At 34.2% G+C, this 25,790-nt stretch overlaps 2 protein-coding genes across 2 annotated transcripts in view; one reads left to right on the forward strand and one right to left on the reverse strand.

The window, feature by feature from the left end:
- The first annotated feature begins 1,083 nt into the window (after positions 1 to 1,083).
- Positions 1,084 to 4,917, forward strand: LOC133204543 (uncharacterized). The gene is made up of 4 exons (XM_061340294.1): positions 1,084 to 1,256; positions 2,623 to 2,686; positions 3,043 to 3,170; positions 4,662 to 4,917. Exons 1-4 carry the CDS (start codon positions 1,152 to 1,154, stop codon positions 4,854 to 4,856), a joined length of 492 nt encoding a protein of 163 aa, XP_061196278.1. The 5' UTR covers positions 1,084 to 1,151; the 3' UTR covers positions 4,857 to 4,917.
- A 3,346-nt stretch (positions 4,918 to 8,263) lies between these two features.
- Positions 8,264 to 25,790, reverse strand: part of LOC133205784 (uncharacterized) — a 30,998-nt gene continuing 13,471 nt past the window's right edge. The window contains exons 5-11 of the mRNA XM_061341654.1: positions 23,306 to 23,473; positions 16,540 to 18,348; positions 15,544 to 15,693; positions 15,129 to 15,251; positions 14,924 to 15,037; positions 10,204 to 10,319; positions 8,264 to 9,955 (exon numbers count right to left, since the gene is read on the reverse strand). Of these exons, the coding sequence (XP_061197638.1) occupies positions 9,920 to 9,955; positions 10,204 to 10,319; positions 14,924 to 15,037; positions 15,129 to 15,251; positions 15,544 to 15,693; positions 16,540 to 18,348; positions 23,306 to 23,473 (2,516 nt within the window). The 3' untranslated portion in view covers positions 8,264 to 9,919. The remainder of the gene's footprint in view (positions 9,956 to 10,203; positions 10,320 to 14,923; positions 15,038 to 15,128; positions 15,252 to 15,543; positions 15,694 to 16,539; positions 18,349 to 23,305; positions 23,474 to 25,790) is intronic.

Below are 25,790 nucleotides of genomic sequence, written 5' to 3' on the forward strand. Positions count from 1 at the left end.
TAGGGTGGGGCCACAATGGGGGATCAAAGTTTTAAATAGGTATGTATAGGAAAAATCTTTAAAAATTTTCTTCTCAAGAACAACAAAGCCATGATTAGTCATATTGATATGGAAGATTCAAGTTTGTTCAAGGCATCCTCCAGTAGTAGGCTGGAGCCATAATGGGGGATCTAAGTTTTACAAAAGAACATATATGGGAAATATCTTTAAAAATTTTCTTCTCAAGAACAACAAAGCCATGATGAGTCATATTGATATGGAAGCATCCTCAGGTAGTGTAGATTCAAGTTTGTTCAAATCATAACATCCCCCCCCCCCTTCCCAGGGTAGGGTGGCAGCCATCTTTAAAATTCCGTTTACAAGACTAGCAAAGCCATGATTAGTTTTATGAATATACCCTGGTAGAAGCATCCTCAGAAAGTTAAGATTCAATTTCATTCAAAACATGGCACCTGAGGGTAGGGTATGCCTAGAACAGATGATGAAAGCTTTACATATGAATAAATAGGAGAAGAAATCTGCTGATGAAGAACAGCAGGGCCATATTGACTCGGGTGAGCGTTGTGGCCCATGGGCCTCTTGTATATTTTGGGTTTCACTCGGCAAATACACTCACTTGACTGATGTAGAAAAATTATTAAATGTATCTTCTATCTATGTATCTTTAAACTTTCTGATCTTGTCAAAAAAGCACAAAAGAAAAGTTATTACTTTTCATTTGCACCGTCCTTTTGAGTAAGACTGTTTACGGTCATCCAGTGTAAATCGAATGTTGTCCACCTTCTATATGTATGGAGATGATCCTGTTTAAAGTCATAATTTCTCTTTTTTCAACTTCAAAAATGGGGGGGGGGGGAGGAGGTTGGATACATGTACTTATTTTGCTTTCCCTTACATGTTTCTGATTAAATTGAAATGTAAAAAAAAATCTCAAGAACCAAACATAACAGATGCGACTTATTTAAAGTATTTCTAAAACCCCTCATTATTATTATTATTATTATTATTATAATCATCATCATCATCATTGGGTCTTTTGGGTATCCTTTTTGGTATTTTGATACACCCTATTCTTCTATTCGGAATAACCTCGAGCACAGCAGTTCCGAATGCTCCTGTGGTCGCCATATTCCTCACCTTGAAGCAAAACCATGGTGCATCCGCAGAGATATTTGTTTCAGCAGAATATTTCTGCCAGAATTGGCAGACTTTTCAGCCTGAACAATTATCCATATATTGTGTCACTCATTCGAGCAGTAAGAAATGTTTCATGCTTTCAGAAATTTTAATGGAAGGCAACGTTAGTGGCCTAACCAGGTCCAGCACAATCTCTTGATTAAGCTATATAGCTTGAAAAAGCTATATAGCTTTATTAAGCTATTCCAAATAGCTTGATAAAGCTATTTATGTGCAGTTTTTCAGAAAAATGTTTTTTGTAAGAAATAAACAAAAAATCGCAAGTATTTGATTATTCATATATGTACTATGGGCTATCAAAACAACAACTGAAATCAAAGATAGTTCTAACATTGCAGCATTTGAATACTTTTAAGCAAAAGATGAATTTCCATTGTTTGAGTAACTGTACACCACCTTGTGTGCGTCGAGGCATGGATAAGTATGATTGCTTCTCATTGTACTGAATTATTACTAATCAATTATCTTGTTGACCATAATATGCCTCTTTTATAATTTCAATGAAGAAGTAACTGTATCAATTGCTTTATATAGCCCCAAAACTTTAAGAACTTTGAGTACAAAGTCTCTTAAGGAGACGTAATTTGTTGAGTGATCTTTACATGCATTATTTTCAGAGGAGTTCAAGGTTGAATATTATCACTGCACCAAGGTGCGACTATTTGTGCATTCTGAGAAAATAACTCATTTAAGAAAAAAGTGTGATAAAATAGCTAAATCAAGCTATTCTGAATAGCTTAATAAAGCTATATAGCTAAATCAAGCTATATAGCTAAATCAAGAGATTGTGCCGGACCTGCTAACGTCAGATCACTTTTTATTTTTATTTTTTTATTAAAGAAAATAAGCCACAGACTAAGAGTGGGTAGTGGAGTTGAAACAATAATTCATTAAATGTTCTTTACCAGACTATCTATGCATCGAGCTTTTCATTGTACATTAGAATCGTAAATTATGTATGTTCACGATACTAAGTAAATGAGGAAATTCGAACTGCATTGTCAACAGTACTCGGTTTTATGAAACCCGAATAGGGGCTGGGCAGAAGTGATACGCCCCCTTCACGATACAAGTAACAATACATATTAAAAAAAATGGTTGGAGATCAAAGCATTACCCCTTTTTGTCCATCATTCTTTCACTCCATCATAGTTTTGGGACTTTTAGATTTTGAAATTTTCTAATATTTCAATGTTTTCCAAACTTTTTTGCTCTGCTTCTAGATAATGAGTTAATTTTTGGTATGTCTCTTGATTTAAATGTCTTATGAAATAATGTCGAGTTTTATGAGGATTTACCTGTTTTTATGAAAGTCATAATTATTGCCCTTAGACTTTCAAAATTCCTAATTATTCAATGTTTTCTGATTTTTGGGCTATGGTTGTAGATAGTGATATTTGGTTTGTTTCTTTTTTTTTTATTAAGCCTCCACCCCCACCAAAGAGGTATGATTTTCTCCCTAAAGAGTACAAAGAGGACCAATTTCTGGGTAAGTATAACCTACTAGAGATGTTGAAAGCATTCAGTTAGATTTTTGTGCACTGATAAATTATACAATATCAGAACAAAATAGTGGCATAAAAAAAAAAACAACAAAAAAAAAACAAACAAATCAGCTGATGGATTATTTAACAAATTATTTTTCTCTCAGGAATTTTACTTATCTTTTTTTGCTGAAGTTGAATTGAAAGAAGTAATTATGAAGTAAAATAAGTAATAGAACAAACTTGTTTTATATTACCAATAGACAGTAGTACAAGTATTTCATTTTACAATGGTATTTATACAGTACCTTTTTTTTTTTGAGATTTTTTACATGTCCACTGACTCCACTTTTATTGACAGACAAAGGCCTACCTATGCAGCGTGTGTCTGAGGAAGTGGTAGATGGTATCATGCCAGATCAAGCCTTTTCTAAATACGGCAGATATCACTATCATTTTAATCAGTACTCAATGAGGGGACTATTTCATGTGAGTATGCAAAGATCCCTTAGCCTTTTCTAAATATCTCAGATTTCTATCATTAGCTCACCTTAGCTGAAAGCTCAAGTGAGCTTTTCTGATCACCCATTGTCCGTCATTCGTCCGTCCGTCTGTAAACTTTTCACATTTTCGTCTTCTTCTCAAGAACCACTGGGCCAATTTTAACCAAACTTGGTACAAAGCATCCTTGGGTGAAGGGGAGTTTAAATTATTAAAATGAAGGGCCAAGTCGCCTTCAAAGGGGAGATAATCAAGAAAATACAAAAATTGGGTGGGGTCATTAAAAAATCTTCTTCTCAAGAACCACTGGGCCAGAAAAGCTGAAAGTTATGTGGAAGCATCCTGGTGTAGTGTAGATTCTAAATTGTTGAAATCATGACCCCCTGGGGTAGGGCGGGGCCACAATAGGGAATCCAAGTTTTACGTTGAAATATATAGGAAAAATCTTTTTCTCAAGAACCATTGGGCCAGAAAAGCTGAAACTAATGTGGAAGCATCCTGGGGTAGTGTAAATTCTAAATTGTTGAAATCATGACCCCCGGGGGTAGGGCGGGGCCACAATAGGGAATCCAAGTTTTACATTGAAATATATAGGAAAAAATTTTAAAAAATCTTCTTCTCAAGAACCACTGGGCCAGAAAAGCTGAAACTTATGTGGAAGCATCCTGGTGAACTGTAGATTCTAAATTATTCAAATCATGATCCCAGGGGGTAGGGCTGGGCCACGTTAGGGAATCCAAGTTTTACATTGAAATATATAGGAAAAAGTCTTTAAAAATCTACTTCTCAAGAACCACTGGGCCAGAAAAGCTGAAACTTATGTGGAAGCATCCTGGGGTAGTGTAGATTCTAATTGTTCAAATCATGACCCCCGGGGGTAGGGCAGGGTCAATAAGTACTATGGGGGGAGGGGGAGAAATCAGGTGAAAAACGGCAAGGCCAAAGATACTCAGATGAGCGCTGTGGCCCATGGGCCTCTTGTTTTTAGGAGTATTCAATGAGGGGACTATTTCATGTGAGTATGCATAGATCTCTGAGGGAATTTGTTCAGCAAGTTGCTGGGATAAGCCCGGATGGCTGATTTCATATGTACCAGTACTAGTCTGTTAGAAGACATTTTTGACTTGTAGGAACAATTCAACCACTGTCAGATGTAGAGAGTTGTAATCGCATAGTCAATGTCAGCGATTGTTGCAGGGCTATTATTTAATGCCTGCTATCTTATTTGGAGTTACACAAGATGTGTTTGCAAAACATTGAAAGAATTAAATAAATCAATAACAAAGTACAGTTAAACTCGGAGTAATGACCTTTTTTCACATTATTTATGCTGAAGGACACTTGAATTCCATTCTAGATATAAATTATTTTAAGGCTTTAAAGCTCATTTTTCTTCAAGAAACATACATGTATATAAAATACATTTGTTCAACTTAACAAATTTTGTTTTGAGACTGAACTGTGAACTGTTTTTTACAGGTTGGTTTATTCTTTTTGTTGGGATGGGGAAGCATTTTGTATTTCGCCAAGAATAGGTTTGGAAAAGTAGTCGACCGAGCAAATGAGAGAGCCAAAAAGGTTAACGATGCTCTATTAAAACAAAAAGCACTAGACTTCACAGCAGAGCAGGAGAGGGTCAAAAAGATTCTGGCTGAGAGAGCACTAACTCAGTAGACTCTTAATTAATCTTACACCATCCATGTTTATTTTGTGAATAAATATTATAATACATAGATTATGTTTTTTTTCTTCAAGGTGGAAAAAAATTCATAGGAAAGTTAGGTGATTCAAAATGGAATTGGTTAAAGATCCTTTCATGGTAGTGCTTGCATTTGCACTGATTATTCTTGCTCTGTTTGCTTTGTTGCTTTGTTTGTTGAAGGATTAAATATATTAAAGAAGTTTACTATGAAAGACAGAGAGCTAAAGCAGAAAATAATTTGACAGGATGACCAATTGAGCCAATACTTATGGCAATTAGCCACCAGGATGTCAGCCATCATGAATGGATGCATGTTGAGGCACAACATTTGTGATAGATGCATTGATTTACTCAAATTGGAATGTACTTAGCCTATGTATAATACTGTAAATTTACTTTTTTCCACATGGTCATAATTCGGCAGAATCACAATTTCTGTTTAATCTGCAGGTAGAAAATTACGCAGACTTCTTAGATTATCCTTATATGCCTTACATGTACTTTAAGTACGCTGGGACAAATTTCTGCGGAAAATTTGTGACTGCATACATACATGTAGTTTAAATTAATACCGTGCAGAAAAAAGTACTACTACAGTAATACATGCCTATTAATTTCATAATTGTAAATTTGATTTTTGAGAGGATTTTTTTTGCAGCATGCAATGAATGTATTGCAATGTTTCATCTAGGGATGCACACTATTAGATTATTAGTAGATTTTGCCGTACTTTAAGATAACATTTGTTTAGGTAAGCTCTGTAATCTTTGATTACCTATGGGTTTTTTTTCAATTTCTGGATGAGTGACAAAGTCAGTTTTTGGAGGAGGTTCATTCTAAAGTAACTATAAGCCCTACGTTGACCTAACTTGCATGGAGGATACATCTAAGGAATCACACTACCAGTGTTACTTCAGATGCTGAATCTGACCTACATTTTCCAGATAAGCAACCAGTTTAAAGTTTTTGGAGCAGTTTCTTTCTCAAGTGACTATGAGCCTTATGCTTACCAACTTTGCACTGAAGATGCATTGATTGATGCACACTACCAGGGTTGCTTGGGATGCAAGATTTGACCTACATTTTACAGTTGAGTAAACAGGTTAAAGTTTTTGAAGCAAGTCCATTACCAAGACACAGTAAGACCTATATGAACCAAACTTGCATGGATGATTCATCAAGGGATGAACAGTCTAAAACTTGCTTCAGGTATTGAATTTGACTTACATTTCTCTGGATGAGTGACTAGTTTAAAGTTTTTTCGACAAATCCATTCCCAAGTAACTGCAAGCCCTATCAGACCAAAATTGCATGAATGTTGTATCTAGTGTTACTAGATTATTAGTTTAGTGTTGGACTTGGCCTTTCTTAAAGACAACATTCGTTGAGGTGAACTCTGTAATCTCTGATTACCTTTTTTTTTCTGGGATTTATCCCCCTTTTGAACTTAAAAGTTTGGCCAAAATTCGATATAATTCTGCAACAATTTGTCATTGCATCTCTTTTGAAAACGTTTAACAGAATTTCATGAAACTTTGTAGTTAAGACATATTGCAAAGATGTGCTTGTAAACATTCCAAAATAATACCATACTGTGGAATTATATCGCTCAGTTGCTGGCATTTACACAATTTGAAAAACCTTGCTCCCAGAACTCTCACATTTTAAGGAGATTAATCATCTCAAATGTGATCGGTGGTGTCCCTTATAGGTGTAATAAGGTCTTACTGCAGATCTACAGCATATCAATCATACTCTAAAAAAGATAACCTAGTGAGTAAAATGTAGAAAAGGTTTGAGGAGGAAGGTGGCAGTGTAATGGAAGGACAGACTGGGGTAACAACACTATACTGGAACTTCTTTGTAGAAACTACAGATACCTGTATAATTAGTTTGCCTGCTAGAATCACTGAGGAACTCCCAACATTACATGTATATACCAAGGAAGCCTAATATTCTCTGTTACGGTCAGTTACAATTATAAATTTTGTGGCCATCAACCAAACTGCATTACTAGAAGCTCAGACTGATTTATGGTAAAAACAAAGTGAACAAATATTGAAATGGGAAATCATTTATTCTAGTGAAAAAGGAATGCCATTTACTCATGATTAAGATTTTATATATATATATATATATATATATATATATATACATATATGAGATGTAAATTTAATACATACACGAAGAATCCAATGAATCAATTCAATCTGCTCTCATACTACAACAAGCATATATAAAAAATAACAAACATCTCAGTTTTAATTTTTTTTTATGAAATGTTATTTTCTTTAAAAAAATTTTTTTTTTCATCTTTGAAGTTCATATCCATCATTTACATTATTATCAGTACATTAAAAAAAATGCCTTTCAGAACTAAATTAAACATGATATTAAACAACAAAACTGAATTTATCACAGCTTCAAATAGCCTTGAGACATCACTTTCAAATTCTCTTTCTTTGACGCCCTACTCTTACAACCTGAAAAATGGTGTAAATGGGACAACAACAGCAACATATCTAAAGTGAAAATTTAATTTGACATTTATGCATGTAAATCAGTACGGAAAAGGGAAGGAATTCAGGTCAGTACAATAGCTAAGAAATGGAAGTGTACCGGTACATATCACAAAATTACTTAAAAGAGTTCAATGAAAACTTGCATACAAATAAGCTTATCAATGACATGAATGAATGAATTAACAGAATTAAAAGAATCATTCATGTTTACTCTTATCCTTTGTAAAATCATAATTTTTTGGAATAAAGTTTACATAAAATTTCAAAAAGTTCACCAAAAAATCAATAAAAATTACTACAATTTCAAATCAATTAAAAACCATCTGATTTAACAAACACAAGAAACCCAGTTTCTCTGACATTTCAAAGACTGGCAGATAGGAACTTGGAAACCTTTTTCTTACAAGGAATAATGGCAACTTGTTTCATTCTGTAAAGGGACTTCTTCAAGATGTGATGGTACATGCACCATATCATTCTTACTATGAAAGACCATTCAATGACAACCTTCATGATTTCTTATCATACTAGTCCTGTATGTAATCTTTCTTTTAAAACATATCATGTGGAATATATATATATATATATATATATATATATATATATATATATATATATATATATATATATGAAAATTAAAAATAACAAGGCAACAATGTTAGTAAAACGTAAGCGCTTTCATTATACTTCTTCAGACTGAAGAAGTATAATGAAAGCGCTTACGTTTTACTAACATTGTTGCCTTGTTATTTTTAATTTTCATATTAATTACCGGACACTGTGATATTTCTTTTCATTTTTTGGATATATATATATATATATATATATATATATATATATATATATATATATATATATATATATATATAATTATATACAAAAGATCTAGTGAACAGATCAGACATTTCAAGTAAATTCTTAGAAATACCTAGAAAAAAAAAACCACTCTTTCTATGCACTTATCAGAGATCAAAGAGGATCATCTACTTAAAACAACACACATTACTATTTACTTTTAAAATGATACTATATTATAAACTAAGTGCAACATTCCACATACATATATATGAAAAATGATGTTTATTATGCTAGTTCAGATAATTAAGTTTCTTTTCAAAACATTTTAGCCTAAGTAACAAACGAAGCACTTGAATAATTTGCAAAAAGAAAATACATGCATGTGCTAAAAGCCTACATGTGGAAAATACATGCATGTATTATCTGGGACAACTTTTATCCCTGATTCCATAAGCATCTACATGTCTACATAAACACACTAAAATGATTCACAGCAAATATTCTTGATTAAAAGATATGAAACTTGCAGATGTTTTTCTCATGGGAATAAAAGTTGGTTTACAGTATTTAGCCACTCAGGTGAAACATGTGGGATTTCTATACATAACAATCTAGCAGGTGTTATAAACTGAATCCATTATACAAAGTCCACTCCTATAAACATACATGTACATTAATACAACACTTTTTATTTTAGTTTAAACACAAATTCTCTCTTTCATTTCATGAAAGCAAACAGCATTTTATACTAGGTAGGGCACATGGTACTAAATACTATACACGAATACATATATAAGGCATGTCTTGGAAAATATACAATATTTGTTAGGGACTCAACTCAGTGGAAAAGTTTTTATTTTGTGTCTCTTTTTGCTACAGAATCACTATAACAGGACATCAACGGGCATTCTTAATAACTTCAGAAGTGACAAGACATGAGCACCAATTCTCTAACACACAGACATATATTCTTACTTATGTTAGACAGTGATAAGCAATTCAAATCTGATTATATTTATTAGCCTACACCATCATATTCTAGAGCATTTATCAGTGATGCATCCAACAGTACTACCCTTGTATACCACAATGCCTTTTGATTCAAAGTATGCCAAGTAAAATAATATAACATATGAAAATATAATTATTGGAGGTGATGGCACATGATTCTTTTGCAGTTTAAAGTCTTTTTTAAATTAAATAAATAATTTATTTTTCTTTTGAAAGATATTTTATGGACTTATAAAATTAATATGAAGAATTGCTATTTTAAGGATACTTTATCAAAAAAAGAAATAGTCACTATTGGTACAATATGTAGGTACTTTTTATTTCCTTGCAACAGGTCACAACTATTCAAGGTGATATTGCTGTGAACAACAGTTTACTTGGAATATCTGTATATCAAAAATATGGCACATATCAACCCTAAACAAGTTTTAAAAACATAGGTGAATGCTGCTGAAAAAATGGCAAGGAAATTAAGATTAGTGTAATATACATCTTTGGTGACTAGATTCAGTATCATTTTTATCTGTCTCTTTGCACTGACACAAGTTGTTCTAATTAGGTATGTCAAACACCATTGGCAGCAACAAGTAGTACACAATCAAGTACTTAAACTCATGGTGATCCGCCATTCATGAGGGTACCTTACTAATTAGGCTGTACTTCACATTCATGTGAAAGTGTCCGGTGTGGATAATGTTAGTAGATCATGAACAATACCCAGATTCTGCACGTGGAGCACCCTACAAGGAAAACTGTCTCTATTACAAAATAATTTCACAAGGATCCATGATTAAAAATTTATACACAAAAATCTCCAGAACTGGTATGGAAATGTGCAATTTTGTACATTTTTCAAATTATGATCACCAACAACCACACCAAGTCAATTAGTTTTCCCTTCCCAAGAGCTATATTAAACTGACTCTTTGAATGACAAACCTATGTGAATCAATCATTCACTTTTTAGGAAACAACAGGAGAGCCTTACCTGAGCAACAAATGCCTGGTTAAGTACCCGCTGCATGGAACTATCAATCTCTCCCTCTAAAACCTGTTGTCTACTATCTGGTTCCTTTTTAATGACCATCGGCATCTTCATCTCTTCTGTTAATGTTAAAACAAAACTTGTGACTAACTTGTAAAAATGTAATCATGTTTGTTTGTTTGTTTTTAATAAGATACATCAATTCATTCTTTGAAAAAACAGGCAAAAAACCCCACTTAAAACATTATGCTTGATTTCAAATACATGTAAGTTGAAATCTTGGTTGCTATGATCAGTCCTAAATTACATAGACCGGACGCTTAGTAATCTTGACATCAATTAATCAGACATTTCAAATTCTTAACAAAATTTTGTGGAGAACCGAATGGTAGCTCATGGCAAAGGTTTAAGGTTCATAAACCCTGTGCTCAATCATATGAAATGTTGTTTTAACTTTTATGATTTTCCAAAAGAAATGTATTTTATAAGTAAAATACAAACAATTATACCATAGCTTACGGGGAAAAATTAAACAAAAAAGACATTTCACCTTGACAAATCTATAAGGGAGTGATAGAGATTTATGTCATTAAGAGTTATCTTATCAGAGTATCAATGAACCTTAAGTTTTTCAAAAGTAGGTCAAACTCCAAGGTCAAGGTCATGAGGTCAAAATTGCTACCTAACGAAAGTTCTTATAAAAAAAAATATGTGAAATATGAAAGGTCTACCACCAACCATTCAGAAGTTATGACCTAGGTTCAAAAGTTGGTCAATCTCCAAGGTCAAGGTCATAAAGTAAAAAATGTTGGTATCAACAGAGAGGCCTTGTCACATTTGAAATACAAAACCCTTAGCAAAAATCATTTAGAAGTTATGCCCAAGGTTAAAGTTTTTTTTCTGAGAAACAGACAGAGGGGCAGACCAAAACCGAATCTCAGATTATGAGGGTAAAAAAGATCATCATTAGGCCAAAATAAAAAATACCTTTGTTTCCCCTAACGCGACAGACCCAATTAAATCGTGCTGACTGAAAGTTTTTTTTTTAGTAAGCTTAATCCAGTTTTTTTTTAAACATTAATCAAAGAAGATACAATTTCATCAAAATCTGTTTTTTTTCTTCAGAATGGCCGATTTTGTTTACTTTGATTTTCAAGCGTATGTTGGAAACAAAATAGCACCCATAACACACGGTCACAGAGGGTTAGTTCGTGTTATAAGAAAAGGCGACGTACCAATCTATGCCTTTAGGTTATTAGAATCCTACACTTCAAATATTTTGCTAATAAAATATATCACAACTAATTAAGATTGTTTCTGTGGTATTCACCAACCTCTCTTATAAAATTAAGGTATGTAGTAAGCATGGAAAGACCCGTCTCATGAGCAGACGAGGGACCCTCCCTGTGAACACATCAATCAATTTCACTGCATTTTATTTAATTTGAGTTTTGACCTAATAAACAGTTCATCTTTGTTCCTATGTGTACTATATGGAACCATAGGAGTTAATATGTCTGCATATTTCATCTTGATGAATAGAATTCAGACGTCCTTTATCCATGGGTTAAACTTCGTTAATTGGACATTGTGTATGACATTTTTATCATTTTTAGATATGGTTTGGCTCAATTAAATATTATTTACATACTCTTTCCAAATAGTTTTGAAATCATGATACAGCCTCCTGAGACGTCTAGTGTATTTTTCTTTAATTAAGGCCTTAAAGATTGGTTGTTATTTTCTTTAAATTCCTTTGAGTACCGATATTGTTGAACATTAGCCCAGTGAAGGGCTCCAAACTTAGTCTTATACTAGGCACTTTTAGCCATTGAACAGCAAGGGACCTTTTTTATGCTAGCATCTACTGCAACACTGGAACCAAGTTTTTACGGTCTAATTTGAAGGACAGGTCTTAACGTCCTGCATTCTGATTTGAACCTATGACTAAGAATTAGCTCCTTACTTCAGGACTCCAAAGGGAAATGCATTATAACCACTGCACAATTCGAGGCCCTTGATAAAGTACATTGCATGTGTAAGCACTGGAACCTGATAGTAGGTTTGAAAAATATACTCAGATGTCCAGTCCTTGCGTACAAGAATCTTGTCTTTTAAATATTCGATTCCAATAAATTTATACTGGTGTCAGATATTTTACAAGTTCAATGAATAATAGTTGTAAATTAATTTATCTTGTATTTTGCTTTTAAACAGCGTTTGCAAGATATTCTGTTTACAAATTGCTTTCTTTTGTACTTTAATTATCTATAAAGGTATTATTCCATTATATTTCACAAAATATTTTCAAAGCTGGTGTCAGAAAAAAAATTATTTACCTACCTACCTACCCAACTTGAGATTTTAGGGTCGGGTTAGGGGAAACAAAAATATTTTTAATGATTTCCTTAGCTGTAATATGCTTGTTTTAATACTAAGGTCAAGATCTACCCTAATTGTAGTATTTGAAGCATGACACTCTTACTTACATTTGTAAGTGTGAAGTCTGAAAATACCTGTATATCTAGGTTTAGATCATGCAAAACTAAATATAACAGTTGAGGAAAATTCTAGAAGAACACTTATAACAAGCATCAGAAACCCTTGGTCAGTCTCAATTCGCTTACCTAAGACATAAGGTAATGAAAGAAAAAGTGAGCAAGTCACATACCCCACGCTCCCCCAAAACTCGACAATGCAACTGAATAGCACAGTGCATTTTAAATACACAGTATAATTCAAAAAGGGGCATTACTTGCAAAAAATCATCACATCAAAACTTCTTGCATATAAGGACTTTCAAATCTTTGTATGTTACAAATTTAGTTGGGCTGAAATTTCTAGATAAATAATGGAATAAAAATTTCTTGGTAATATACAGTAAAACTTGGTTATAACGAAGTCATTGGGACCTGTGAAATTACTTTGTTATATCATAATTCATTATATCCGTATAAGGAATTCGTAAACTTTATATAGTTGGGGATGCAAGAAAACTTCGCTATATCCGTGAATTCGCTATATCCGTGTTCGTACTAAAGGAGTTTTACTGTACAAATCTATACATTATGTCTGAAATACCTACAAAGTTTCAGGAAATTCAGTGCAGGAGTTATGCTGACAAACTGTTATTTAAATTCCTCAGTGATTTCGATTTGTTAATGAGTGTAAGTCCATGTCCAACACATGACAACTTACACATTTAAATAATTGATGGAAACAAAATTATGATGTAGTCATATGAATTTGTTTATATACTGTGCTTATGAAATTATTTTAGGCAAAGCACCAATTGGGGGGGGGGGGGGGTTGAGAACTATCCAAGATTCAAGATTTTGTGTGTGTGTTAAATCATTAATATTTTGATCTCAAAATCAATAGGGGTCTTTTAAGGTCATAAAATATTTCACATAAAATGTCATTACAAAGGCTGATTCCAGTGTGTATTTCCTTACTACCTAGCTGGAAAGTTTCTTCAATAATAGGCAAAACTCTTAGGGCAAAAATAACGGAATCGGAATTTCCTAGTAATATGCACATCTACACACTGTGCCTAAATATCTGCCAAGTTTGATGAAATTCTGTGTGGCAGTTTAAAAGGAGTTGCGCTGACAAACTGTTCATCTCTATATTCAAGATATGGCCAAAAATCTAAGTTGAAAAGTGCCGAAATTTCCAGAAAAATAAAGGAATCGGAATTTCCTGGTAATATGCACATCTACACACTGTGACCTAAATATCTGCCAAGTTTGATGAAATTCTGTGTGGCAGTTTAAAAGGAGTTGCGCTGACAAACTGTTCATCTCTATATTCAAGATATGGCCAAAAATCTAAGTTGAAAAGTGCCGAAATTCCCAGAAAAATAAAGGAAACGGAATTTCCTGGTAATATGCACATCTACACATTGTGTCCTAAATATCTGCAAAAGTTGACGAAATACTGTGCAGCGGTTAAGGAAGAGTTGTGCTGACAAACTGTTCATCTCTATATTCAAGATATGGCCAAAAATCTAAGTTGAAAAGTGCCGAAATTCCCAGAAAAATAAAGGAATCGGAATTTCCTGGCAATATGCACATCTACACACTGTGTCCTAAATATCTGCAAAAGTTGATGAAATTCTGTGCAGCGGTTTAAAAGGAGTTGTGCTGACAAACTGTTCATCTCTATATTCAAGATATGGCCAAAAATCTAAGTTGAAAAGTGCCGAAATTCCCAGAAAAATAAAGGAATCGGAATTTCCTGGTAATATGCACATCTACATATTGTGTCCTAAATATATGCAAAGTTTGACGAAATTCTGTGCAGCGGTTTAGGAGGAGTTGCGCTGACAAACTGTTCATCTCTATATTCAAGATATGGCCAAAAATCTAAGTTGAAAAGTGTCGAAATTCCCAGAAAAATAAAGGAATCAGAATTTCCTGGTAATATGCACATCTACACATTGTGTCCTAAATATCTGCAAAGTTTGACGAAATTCTGTGCAGCGGTTTAGGAGGAGTTGCGCTGACAAAAAAACAGGACTGACGGACTGACTGACTGACGGACGGGTCAAAAACATTATACCCCCTGCAACTAGTTGCGTGGGGTATAAAAAGAGAAGTGAGACTGACCGTGGGTTTCCAACCATGAATAATAATGTCTTTAATCAAACACAAATTTGCTCTGCATTTCAACAAAATAATTTCTGTACTATTCCCAACACTAATTCTGAAATATTTCTTACCAATCTGTTTGACCTCATCACTTGATTCTGGATTCAAAGATGGAGCATTATTCAGTCCACTGGTACCCAGAGAATCATTGGAGCTGGTTTTTCTTTCCTCAAGATGATCACCTGCTGTATATACACAAATTAAACACATCACATTATCTTAATAAAAGCATAAAATAGTTTTATAAACTTACCTCATTTAATAATAAATGCTTACCATTACGGGAATCTGAGCGCAGTAAGGAGTTGACTATCAGTGGTGCAGATGATGTATTATTTATAGACCTTTCATGTCCTATGTTGTTCGCTGTCTCTGAGAGAGTTCCCATCTCTGACCTCCCTAAAAAAATTCATAAATCAGATTAACATGAGTTGCTCAAATTTAGACACTATTAAGAGCTTGAATTTGAATGGGGCCCTGAAATAAATTGCTGTCTATGAGAAGCATTATCATGATTGGACTTTTACCTAAACTCTATTCACTTCGTCTTGTTTGAAAACTTATTGATTGTACTAAATGTCACCTGTATGGTGACAGTGTGACACAGAGAATATCCTTTCTACAAAATCAATGTGAGTTGATAATGAGTATTACTGATTAATAGACATTTGACTTTAAAGAACTATCTTACTTGCAGTGCCATAACCAGAAGTGGCAGCTGAATTCTGAACCGACATCTGGACATACGAGGCACCAGAGTTCTGTGGAGATGCTCCACTTGGAATAGGGACTGAGGAGGAGTTTGACTTCATCTCTAAACCATTATTTATGTTGTTAAATCCTGTTAAAATAAATATTTTACTGTTCACTAAATCCATTTGCATGTATAAAAGTTTGTGTGTGGGGGGGGGGGGGGGGGTCAGATACTCTTGTAATCTTATTTTTTCTGAAACATTCTTAAGTACATAACATATACCCTGTAGTACTATCCTTGATGTAAAAACTTTTGTATTCAGACATATTTTTTTCTAGGGGGGGGGGGGGGATACTACTGTCTTGAACTTAATTGACAATGTTTAAAGAATGATAAGAAAATATACTGCTGAAAAGGTACTGAAACGACAATTACTTAAGAATATGAAAATTTATCATAAGGGAAAACAACAAATGGCTCTCAAAATTTTGTAACTATATGAACTGTATACTTAATACAAAAAATCATTGTAAAACAAGTTTTGATATGTTTTACATGTAATTGCAATGTAATTATTACAGGAAAAGTTTAACCACTTCAATCATGATGTTTTGTTTAAATTAACCAAGTACAGTAAGTCATGTATCAAACCAGATTTCTGGTGTTGTGAGAGTGAGAATCAAAGAAAAATGGTGGTTTCTGGTAAACAATTCAAAATCAGGATAAATTTTCATTTCCCATGAATTTTGGTACACCAAAATTATACGAAAATGAAATGACCTGTGAATGGGTAAAAAAAATGTGACATTTCGTGTACAGCTGTACATATCACAGGTATGGTTTACTGATATTGTATCTAAAATGAGTTACATGGCCAGAACAAGAATTATACATTTCTTCTTCCAAAAAGGCCAGGCCATTGAAATGTCAACAAGCAACAACCATGTCAAAACTGTGTGTGTGATTCTGATCAAGGCAATGACAAGTACTTACTTGATTGCGCTTGTTGTTGCTGGCTGGGTTGATCTGGTTGGTGTTGGCTACAATGATCTGGTTGTGGCTGGTTGGATTGAACTTGTTGATTCAGATTGGATTGATGTGACTGGTGTGGGACATACTGATTTGGATGATGAACATCTGATTCTTGACTACTCCTTGACATTACATTGGGTTGATATTTTGCGGAGATTGCAGTGGCATTTCCCAAAATACATTTGTTGATTTCTGTAGATGCCAGCTCCACACTCTCTCCTTCATCATTGCTTAAATATCCTTTAGATATCAATCCTCCACATACTGTTTCTGTATGGGAATGCCCTTTATTTTTCTCTGTACACCTGTCAGAATCAGCAACATCATTAATTTCTTCACTTCTTGTTTGAGAGGATTGCTTTTCAAAGGAGGAACTTTCTTCTTGATTTATCTCTGGCTGTTGACTTTGGTGAGACAAAGTAACTTTGTTTGTGGTGTTTTTGTGCGCATTCTTATCGGAAGCAATGCCAACTATTGTATCTGAGCCAAGGCTCTCTGATCGATCTGTGATCGGGCACACTGTTGGTTGAACAGAATTGTTTTGGTTTGATACATGTACAACACCAGCTTGCTGTCTTTGGTTTGCTGGTGAGACTTGTGTAACATTCACTTCATTAAGGTCACTCCCCTCTCTACTTTGAAATTGTATTGGAGGAATAACAGGGCTTACAGGCTGAACTGATCTCACTACTGATACAGGTGTCTTTGCCTGCATTTCACTTTCCTTCAAACAAGTCACCTCTGGAGACACATCTGCTTTAAAATCAGTGCAAACATTGTTCAACGTTTCACTAAAGTGATCTCTTCCAATTTCTTTCCGAGAAGTCTCCTCTGAGGACACAAATGGTTTGACTCTAGTAGAATAACTATCTAACATTCTTCTAGAATCACCAAGAACAACTTGCTTCTCAGCAGTTTCATCTGATGAAACAAATGGTTTGACCCCACTGTTACTATTGTCCTGTATTCTTCTTGATGAAGGACTACTTCCGATTTGTTTTACTTCAGTTTCTTCTGAATAGGTTGTTTTAACCCTTGTTCTATGCAAGTCCTGACCACCATTTGAACAAGTCTGAACAGGTACCTTCAAATCAGTCTCATCACGTGAATGCACAACCTTTACCTCTGTGGCATTGTGTCCAAGACTGTCCAATTCAGTGTGTGGCCTAATATTTCTGTCCCTTCCAGTACTATTATTGTTCTCAGTATTTACGTCATTAACAAATCCTCCTACATTCAGACTATTATCAAATTCCTCCTCCTCATCTTTCTTTGTTTCATCTACACTTAACATTGGTTTCACTGCAATTGTGGGTTTTACAGGATATCCATTGGTCTCTTCATGTTTCCTGGTTTTATCTTTATTTAAGAGCAAACCTGTCTCACTGCCTGTACTTGAATCTTCAGAAGTGGAATCCCTAGGTCTCTCCAGGGGACAACAGATTTCACTGTCTGTCTTGTCGTTATCATTTATCTTTCTGCATTTTCTGCTACACAAAACAATCAAAATGATAATGACCGATAAAAACACTACTACTCCCACAATCACCCCAATAACTGTCCCAACATCACTGTCTGATGTAGGTAGTTTTCCGTTTGGTATTGTGCTTGAAGTATAAGTGGAGGTAGTTTGTAATATTGCTGTAGAATGTTTATTTAGGGTTTCAGTCCCTTGCTTTGGTGTAGTTATTTCCTTTGTTTCTATTTTTGTACAAAGGCTTGAATCAGCTCTGTTCTTTTCTGTTCCAGGGGGACAGGGCTCACATTCTCCTGCAAACATCAAGATTAAAACATTGTACTGAATAATTCATTATAAGTGTCTGTTGATCATGTAATACCATGTACGTCAAAAGAATACAGTGCTACCTCGGTATATTGACCTCCGTTACATTGCCACCCTCACTTATTGCCAGGAATTCTCGAAGAACGGATTTCCCCCGTGTTAATACACCCGTTATATTGCCACCCCCGCTTATTGCCATTCGCCATTGGTTTTGGGAAACAAAATGTCAAATTATATAAGGAAAATCCTCGATAACAATGCCAATTATCTAGAGCGTGTCAGTAATTTGGACAACACACCCGTGCTTTGACAGTGGTTGTGGTGAAGCGTGCCTGGCTGGACAAGGAATTCAGCTAAATTAAAATGATTATTGAATAAAACTCAAAATTAGCAATGTCTTTGGTGTGTTTTTATAAGATAGAAGAATTATTTCATCACAATAATGGAAACGTCAGGCAAGAGAAAGTGTATACATTTGGATTAAGAGAAAAAAAAAACGATTGATCAACATACGAACTATTTGATTGTAAATCGCCGATTATAGCTTATCATGGATAATAGACCAAACCATAATACCCGGTAAATACAAAAATTCATTTGTGTCCCCTCAGATTAAGAAGCCATTCTATCGATCAAAAGGAAACCCCACCTCTATTTTTAGACTACTATTCACTGTAATTCCGCACGTAAAAATATTAGGGATTCTGTTACCCCTGAAATTTTTATAAATTGTTGGGCACATATTGGGTTGATTGATAAATAGCAAAACAGAATCGGAAGAGGAGTACACAGGTACTAACAAACATAAGACTGCATGTTTATTACAACAGGTTGACGTACCCTGACACGTGACTTACCATTCGTCAATCATGACACTTTACCAACCAAGCTTAATATTCTCGAGAAAAAATCTACTTTAGATTCAGATGAATTAAAGATAATTCTCAAAACTTTTTTTTATACAGAGAGGCTATAACGGCTACTGACATCTTTGTCATCAGGTTATTAAATTCTTAGAGAATGACGAAAAAGCGAAAACGCAGGAAATTAATAAGGTTTAATATTCTGACATTTTATTTCTTTTCTGTAAAAGTAGTGTAAACCAAAAAAATAATGACATTTTTCAAAAAGAAATGAGATTTGCCTTTATACATACATGTATGTGCACAAGCATGACATAAACAGATTGTAACTGATTCAAATAAATTACGTAAACTATATATTTTGTTTTGATTACCCACTGAATTGTAAATTATGACAGAATTCGTTATATTGCCACCCTCGCTTTAATGCCAAAATCTGGCTTGGACAAAAGTTGGCAATATACCGAGGAAGCACTGTACTTTTAAAATACCTTTCAAAAGTACACCAGGGTCATTTGTTCTAATAACTGTTTGATAAAATATTAACCGTTTAATGGAAGATAATGAGCTCAATATTATTGAAAAGAGCCAGAGATTCTGCACTTATTTTGATGTCACTTGTTTATTTTTATGAAGTAATAACTCTGAAAATGACACCAGAATTTCTAGTGTTTAGGATAGAAATGTTGCATTTTTTTGTCCATATGAGAATATCGAAGTAGAGCTGTTAAAGGCTTCTTTGATAAGATTTTTCAAAGAAATTTGCACGGAGCTAGAGTAAGACCATAAGAATGGTACTGTAAATCTACAATTCCATATTTCATTTTTTGGTTGGTAAGCATGGTTTACGACTGGTTACATTATCATAGACATTCACAGAAGATATTAATTCTTATGATATAACTGGACTTTCAGACTATTATATAGCACTCCACTGTATTAAACAAAACATAATTATTCTGTATAAAACTTAAATGCAACTAGGCAGTTTTCCACAATGTATCTTGAGTAAGTCTCATACAGTTTATGAATAAAGCCTTTAGACCTGTTTCTGTGCATATTTTTTCATACACTGTATTATTTCAATTACGGCAACCCAAAACTCATTACCGGGACTTTTTGACTTTGGACTCAAAAAAATAAATTTGAGTTTCATTGTCATGCACAATCTTTAATTCTATGAGTTAAAATTTGCGAACATATCAAGTTACTGTGGGGTAACAGCTACACGGATGGCACTTTGGTTTTTATGAAAATTAGCTAAACCTCTCCTGAGCTTTAATAATTCCCGCAAAATGGTTAAAACACCTGACAAATTTAGGCCAGCAAATTCTGCAACACCATCCAATATTCTCCATGTGGACTTTGTCAACTTTGTCATTTTCTTACAGCAATGTCTTTTTTTACTGAATATTTAGCGTGAGATTTGATAATGACATGCAATGTTTGACACACTCATAAACCACCTCAGAACTGTAGGAGCTCCTGAATACAACTCCATAAGATAGATTGTAGTCTATGTAAACATTTTTCCTAACTGGCAATTATGTCCTTTAGTGTGCCTCCAAGTAATGAACCAAAGTTGACACTAAAATTTTATTTCATTGAAATTGCGTCTCTTGTTACGTCATTTTTATGGTCAGTATGCTGACGACACGGGATTCTGATGTCATTTTCGGAGTTAATATATAATTAAAATTACAAAGTGATGCCACAATATGTGTATTTTTTCTGATCCTTTTTATGATATTAAACTCATTAATTTCTTTTAAGTGGTTATTTTATTAAACAGTTCTCAAAACTTTTCAAATGCCCCTCATATAATGTAAAAAAAACAAAATATATATACTTATTCTTTACTAGGTAAACTGGTTAAAATTTTAGAATTTGGCAAAATATTCAGTGATATGATGCATTTCAGTAATCAATGAAGTAAGGGACTGACCTCTTGACATGGACATGAATTTCAAACAAGAGACCCATATGGGCCACATCACTCACCTGAGATCTTTGGTTAGAGAAAAGTAGAAATCAGTTAGTACTAAAAAGTTTAAAAACATGTATATAAGTGGTCCCATCCTACCCCGGGGGTTGATGAACAAACTTAATTCCATATGACTAATCATAGCTTTGCTGTTCTTGAGAAGATTTTCAAACATTTTTTCTCACATATTTCTAGATATTACCATGTTAAACTTTGATTCCCTAATGTGGCCCCACCCTAACCCAAGGGGGTCAAGATTCGAACAAATTTGAATTTACACTACCTGAGGATGCTTCTGCATTAATATGACTGATCATGGCTTTGCTGCTCCTGAGAAGAAGATTTTTAAAGATTTTCGAGACATATTCCTATGTAAAACTTTGATCCCCTGTTGTGGCTCCACTGTAACCATTAGTGTCATGATTTGAACAAACTTAAATTTACACTATGTAATGAACCTCTCACATAAACAGTGTTTCTGTTAACTTTGAAAACCAAAGGTCATTATGGCCCTTTGAAGTAAACTTTTGGGAGTCAATCAAACCAAATAAAGTAGATTGTTTTTACCAAAAGTAGCTATTAGGGCTTCCACATGGAATCAAAATTTAAAAGGTGTGGAAATATCAATAGCCTTGCAAGTTGAATAACATGAATAACCGGTAGGTAATATATGTCTCACGGAGAACATTCTAAGTAATGATGAATGAATATCCTAAAGTACAAAATCTAGCTTTCAGATTTCTTAAGCAATGGGAAAAATATATTTCGCAATTAAATTCTTTTCATTTTTCAATAGGTGGTCATGAAAAATAATTACCTGTAATTTTAGAAAAGTGACCAAATGGTCTAACAGGAGAATATAATTTTTTTCATTACAACAGAGTTCAGCATATCTGATTTTCTTTAATTGCTTTAATTGGTTAAAGGTGACCAACGAGCATGTAATTAATTCTAAGCAAATGAGTTTAAAAGACATGATAGAATCGTGGCAATGGACGAAATGGCCACCTATTACAGTGTAAATAATGTTGTGGGTGAGGATTTGAATGGCCACTGGCCACGTTACACAGTTGGCCATTTATTCCAGTTAAAATATATAGGAAAAATCGTCGGGGGGAACTGAAAGTGGCCGCTGACTGCGAGTGGCTGTTAATTTCGAGTAGTTGCTAAGACAGTTTTGACTGTGGTAATAAATGGGAATTATGTCTAAATATACTGAGTATTAAACAGCTACACATCTGTTATGTATTCAGTTTCATTAAATCTGTTGCTATTAGGGATGGAAAACCTTAACTTCTTTATTGCTGATTCAGCATCCAACTTCCTCAGCAAGCTTCTGACTTTCCCAAAGCTCTGCCTTATATACCCTTTAGTTTGGATAGTCCATTCCAAAGGTTGTCAGGTCATTCCATTATTTGAGGTCTTCAATGTGTTTTACTCAAATGCCCCTAAACCATTACACCTATATAAAACTATGTAAAACTTTAACCCCCTGTTGTGGCCCTGCCTTACCCCCAGAGGTCATGATTGGAACAAACTTGAATCTACACTACCTGAGGATACTTCTGTTATAATATGACTAATCATGGCTTTGCTGTTCTAGAGAAGAAGATTTTTAAAAACATTTCCTATATATTCCTATGTAAAGCTTCGACCCCTACCTGCAGCCCTACCCTACACCCGGGGGGCATGATATGAACAAATTTGAATCTACAGTATGTAATGAAGCTTTCACATAAGTTTCATCTTTTCTTGCCCAGTGGTTCTTGAGTAGATGATTTTTAAAAGATGCCACCAAATTTTCACGAATTCTTAATTATCTCCTCTTGAAAGAGAACGGCACTTCCTGTGAACAAACTTAAATCCCCTTTACCCAACAATGCTTTGTAGCAAGTCTGGTTGAAATTGGCCCAGAGGCTCTTGAGAAGAAGTCAAAAATAAGAAAAGTTTACGAACTACAGACGACAGACGGACGTAGGACACTCTTTGATCAGAAAAGCTCACTTGAGCCTTCGGCTCAGGTGAGCTAAAAAAGTACATGTGTACATATGAGTATGTGATGACAGATGAAACATTTATACTTAAAATACTGAGTACCTTTTTGATTTAGCTGAGTCCCTTTTCTGTGACATAGATCACCAATTTTCAGTGTGCATGATGTTACTGGCCCAGGGCTATTTTCACCATAGTAGTTTTTTGTTCTGTCACACACACAGTGAGCCTTCTCTGTATCTCCACATTCTTTGGGATTATCCAGCACAGATTCTAATGAACAAAATTAAATGATTTTATAAAAGCATACACTTAACTTATGCAATAAATTAATTGCCTTTTAATTAATTAAAATACACAAAAGCAAGCATGAACATAATGAATATGGCAAATTCATGCCTTCATGCCTTTGATAAAGTCATATATAGGGATTTTTTCAACCCAGTACTACAAAATAACAAACTGTTTACTGGATATAATCATATAACAAATAACTCAAGCAAAAATGCAATTTCATCCATCCATGTAATTTACTACAAATAAGTATGATTTACTATAAATAATCTTGACAGCTTGTTGTCAGATTCGTTTTACCTAATTTTCTAGTTCACAAATACGTGTATGAACTAAGTAAGAGTAAACTTGTCCAGGTGTATGGTGGCATATTTCTGCCCCCTACATGCATAATAATTAACATGCAACATAATTATGCAGACGTGCGACTTATTTATGTCAACATGCAAGATAACTATGTTGACATGCAAGTTACCAATCATTTTAGAGAATCTAATTTGAATACTGGTAAACTTACATTGTACATGTAATGCCATTATATGACATCATGCAAGAAAGATGCAACAAATTATGTTGACATGCAAGATACTAGTAATTATGTAGACATGCAACTTATTTATGTCAACATGCAAGATAATTACGTAGATATGCAACTTATTTATGTCAACATGCAAGATAATTATGTTTTACATGAGAGTTAATTATGTCAACATGCAAGATATGCATGTTAACATGCAACTTATAATCTTGCATGTTGACGTAAATATTTTACATGTAAAAATATAACTTGCATATTAACATAAATAAGTTGCATGTTGACATAAATAAGTTGCATGTTGACATAAATAAGTTGCATGTTAACATAATTACCTTGCATGTTGACATAATAAGTAGCATGTCTACATAAGTATGTTGAATCTTAACATAAATAAGTTGCATGTTGACATAAATATTTTGCATGTTTACATAATGATCTTGCATGTTAACATAAATAAGTTGCATGTCAAGCTTAATTATGTTGCAGCTTGTTTGTATGATGTTGTATACTGGCATTGGTAAGTAAGTTTACCAACATTAGATTCTCAAAAATATTTGTAACTTGCATGTCAACATAAATTTGCATTTTGGCATAATTATCTTGCATGTTGACATACTTTTCTCGCATGTTAAAATAATTTATTTTGCATGTAGGGGGCAGAAATATGCCACCATACAGGTGAGATATATTAATTGTGATTACCATATTCTTGCCGAATATAATATGCATTGGTGTAAAATAAAATAACCCCCCTCCCTTGTTTGCGGCCTGAAAACTTAGGAAACAAAAGGCTCATGCACCACATCTCTCGTCTGAGGAGCACATTGGCTAGGAAAAAGCAGAAATCAGTTCAGTATTAAAAAGTTTAGGGGGGGGGGGGGACTGAAATTTACTACTTCAGGATGTTTCCATATCAATATAACTAATCATGGCTTTGCTGTTCCTGAGCAGAGGATTTTTAAAGATTCCCCCCCCCCACCTCTGTATTTCTATATAAAACTCTGATCGCTCATTGTGGCCCCACCCTACCCACCCTAAATTTGAACAAATTTGACTTTACACTACACTATAGGATGTTTCTATAATAATATGACTAATCATGGCTTTGCTGTTCTTGAGCACCAGATTTTTCTCAAGATGATTCCTAAAACTTTGACCCTTTGTTGTGCCCCCCCCCCTACGGAAAACAAAAGGCCCATGGGCCACAATGCTCACCTGAGTCACTTTGGTCCTGCTGTTCTGCGTTAGATTTTTCCCCAACTTACATGTACTCCTCTGTATTATTTAATCGCCTTTTGTGGCCCCATTCTATACACAGGGACTATGATTTGAACAACAAGAGGCCCAAGGGCATTGAATCGCTCTTCAGATAAACTGTACAACCTATCACTTCTACTGAAGCCTCTAAGTATCCTGTATATTTAGATAAAGCCTTAAAATTCCAAAGGTAGGTCATCATGACCTAAATTTTAGATAAAACACTCCGAGAACCCAAGATGATTCTAAGCCAAGTAGTACCTGAGAGTACGTCATAGTGACCTACTTATCACTTGTCATTCTCTGAGGACCCAAGATGCATCAACTAAGTTTGATGATTCTAAGCCAAATAGTACCTGAAATATTTATATAAAGCCATAAAGTTTCCAAGTAGGTCATGCTGACCTACTTTTCAGTTGACGTACTCCGAGGACCCAAGATGCAACAACTGAAAAGTTTGATGATTCTAAGCCAATTAATACCCAAAATATTTAATTATAA

This window comes from Saccostrea echinata, unplaced genomic scaffold (assembly GCF_033153115.1).
Source record: "Saccostrea echinata isolate AGI-Se365-2 ecotype Australia unplaced genomic scaffold, CSIRO_AGI_Sech_v1 ptg000054l, whole genome shotgun sequence".
Lineage (NCBI taxonomy): Eukaryota > Metazoa > Mollusca > Bivalvia > Ostreida > Ostreidae > Saccostrea > Saccostrea echinata.

Excerpts from the sequence above, each read along its gene's own strand:
- LOC133204543 (XM_061340294.1), top strand. The coding sequence starts at position 1,152 with ATGGTGCATCCGCAGAGATATTTGTTTCAGCAGAATATTTCTGCCAGA. Across the intron at positions 1,257-2,622 it reads TTGTGTCACTCATTCGAGCA|CCTCCACCCCCACCAAAGAG; the intron begins GTAAGAAATGTT and ends TTTTTTATTAAG. Across the intron at positions 2,687-3,042 it reads CAAAGAGGACCAATTTCTGG|ACAAAGGCCTACCTATGCAG; the intron begins GTAAGTATAACC and ends TTTTATTGACAG.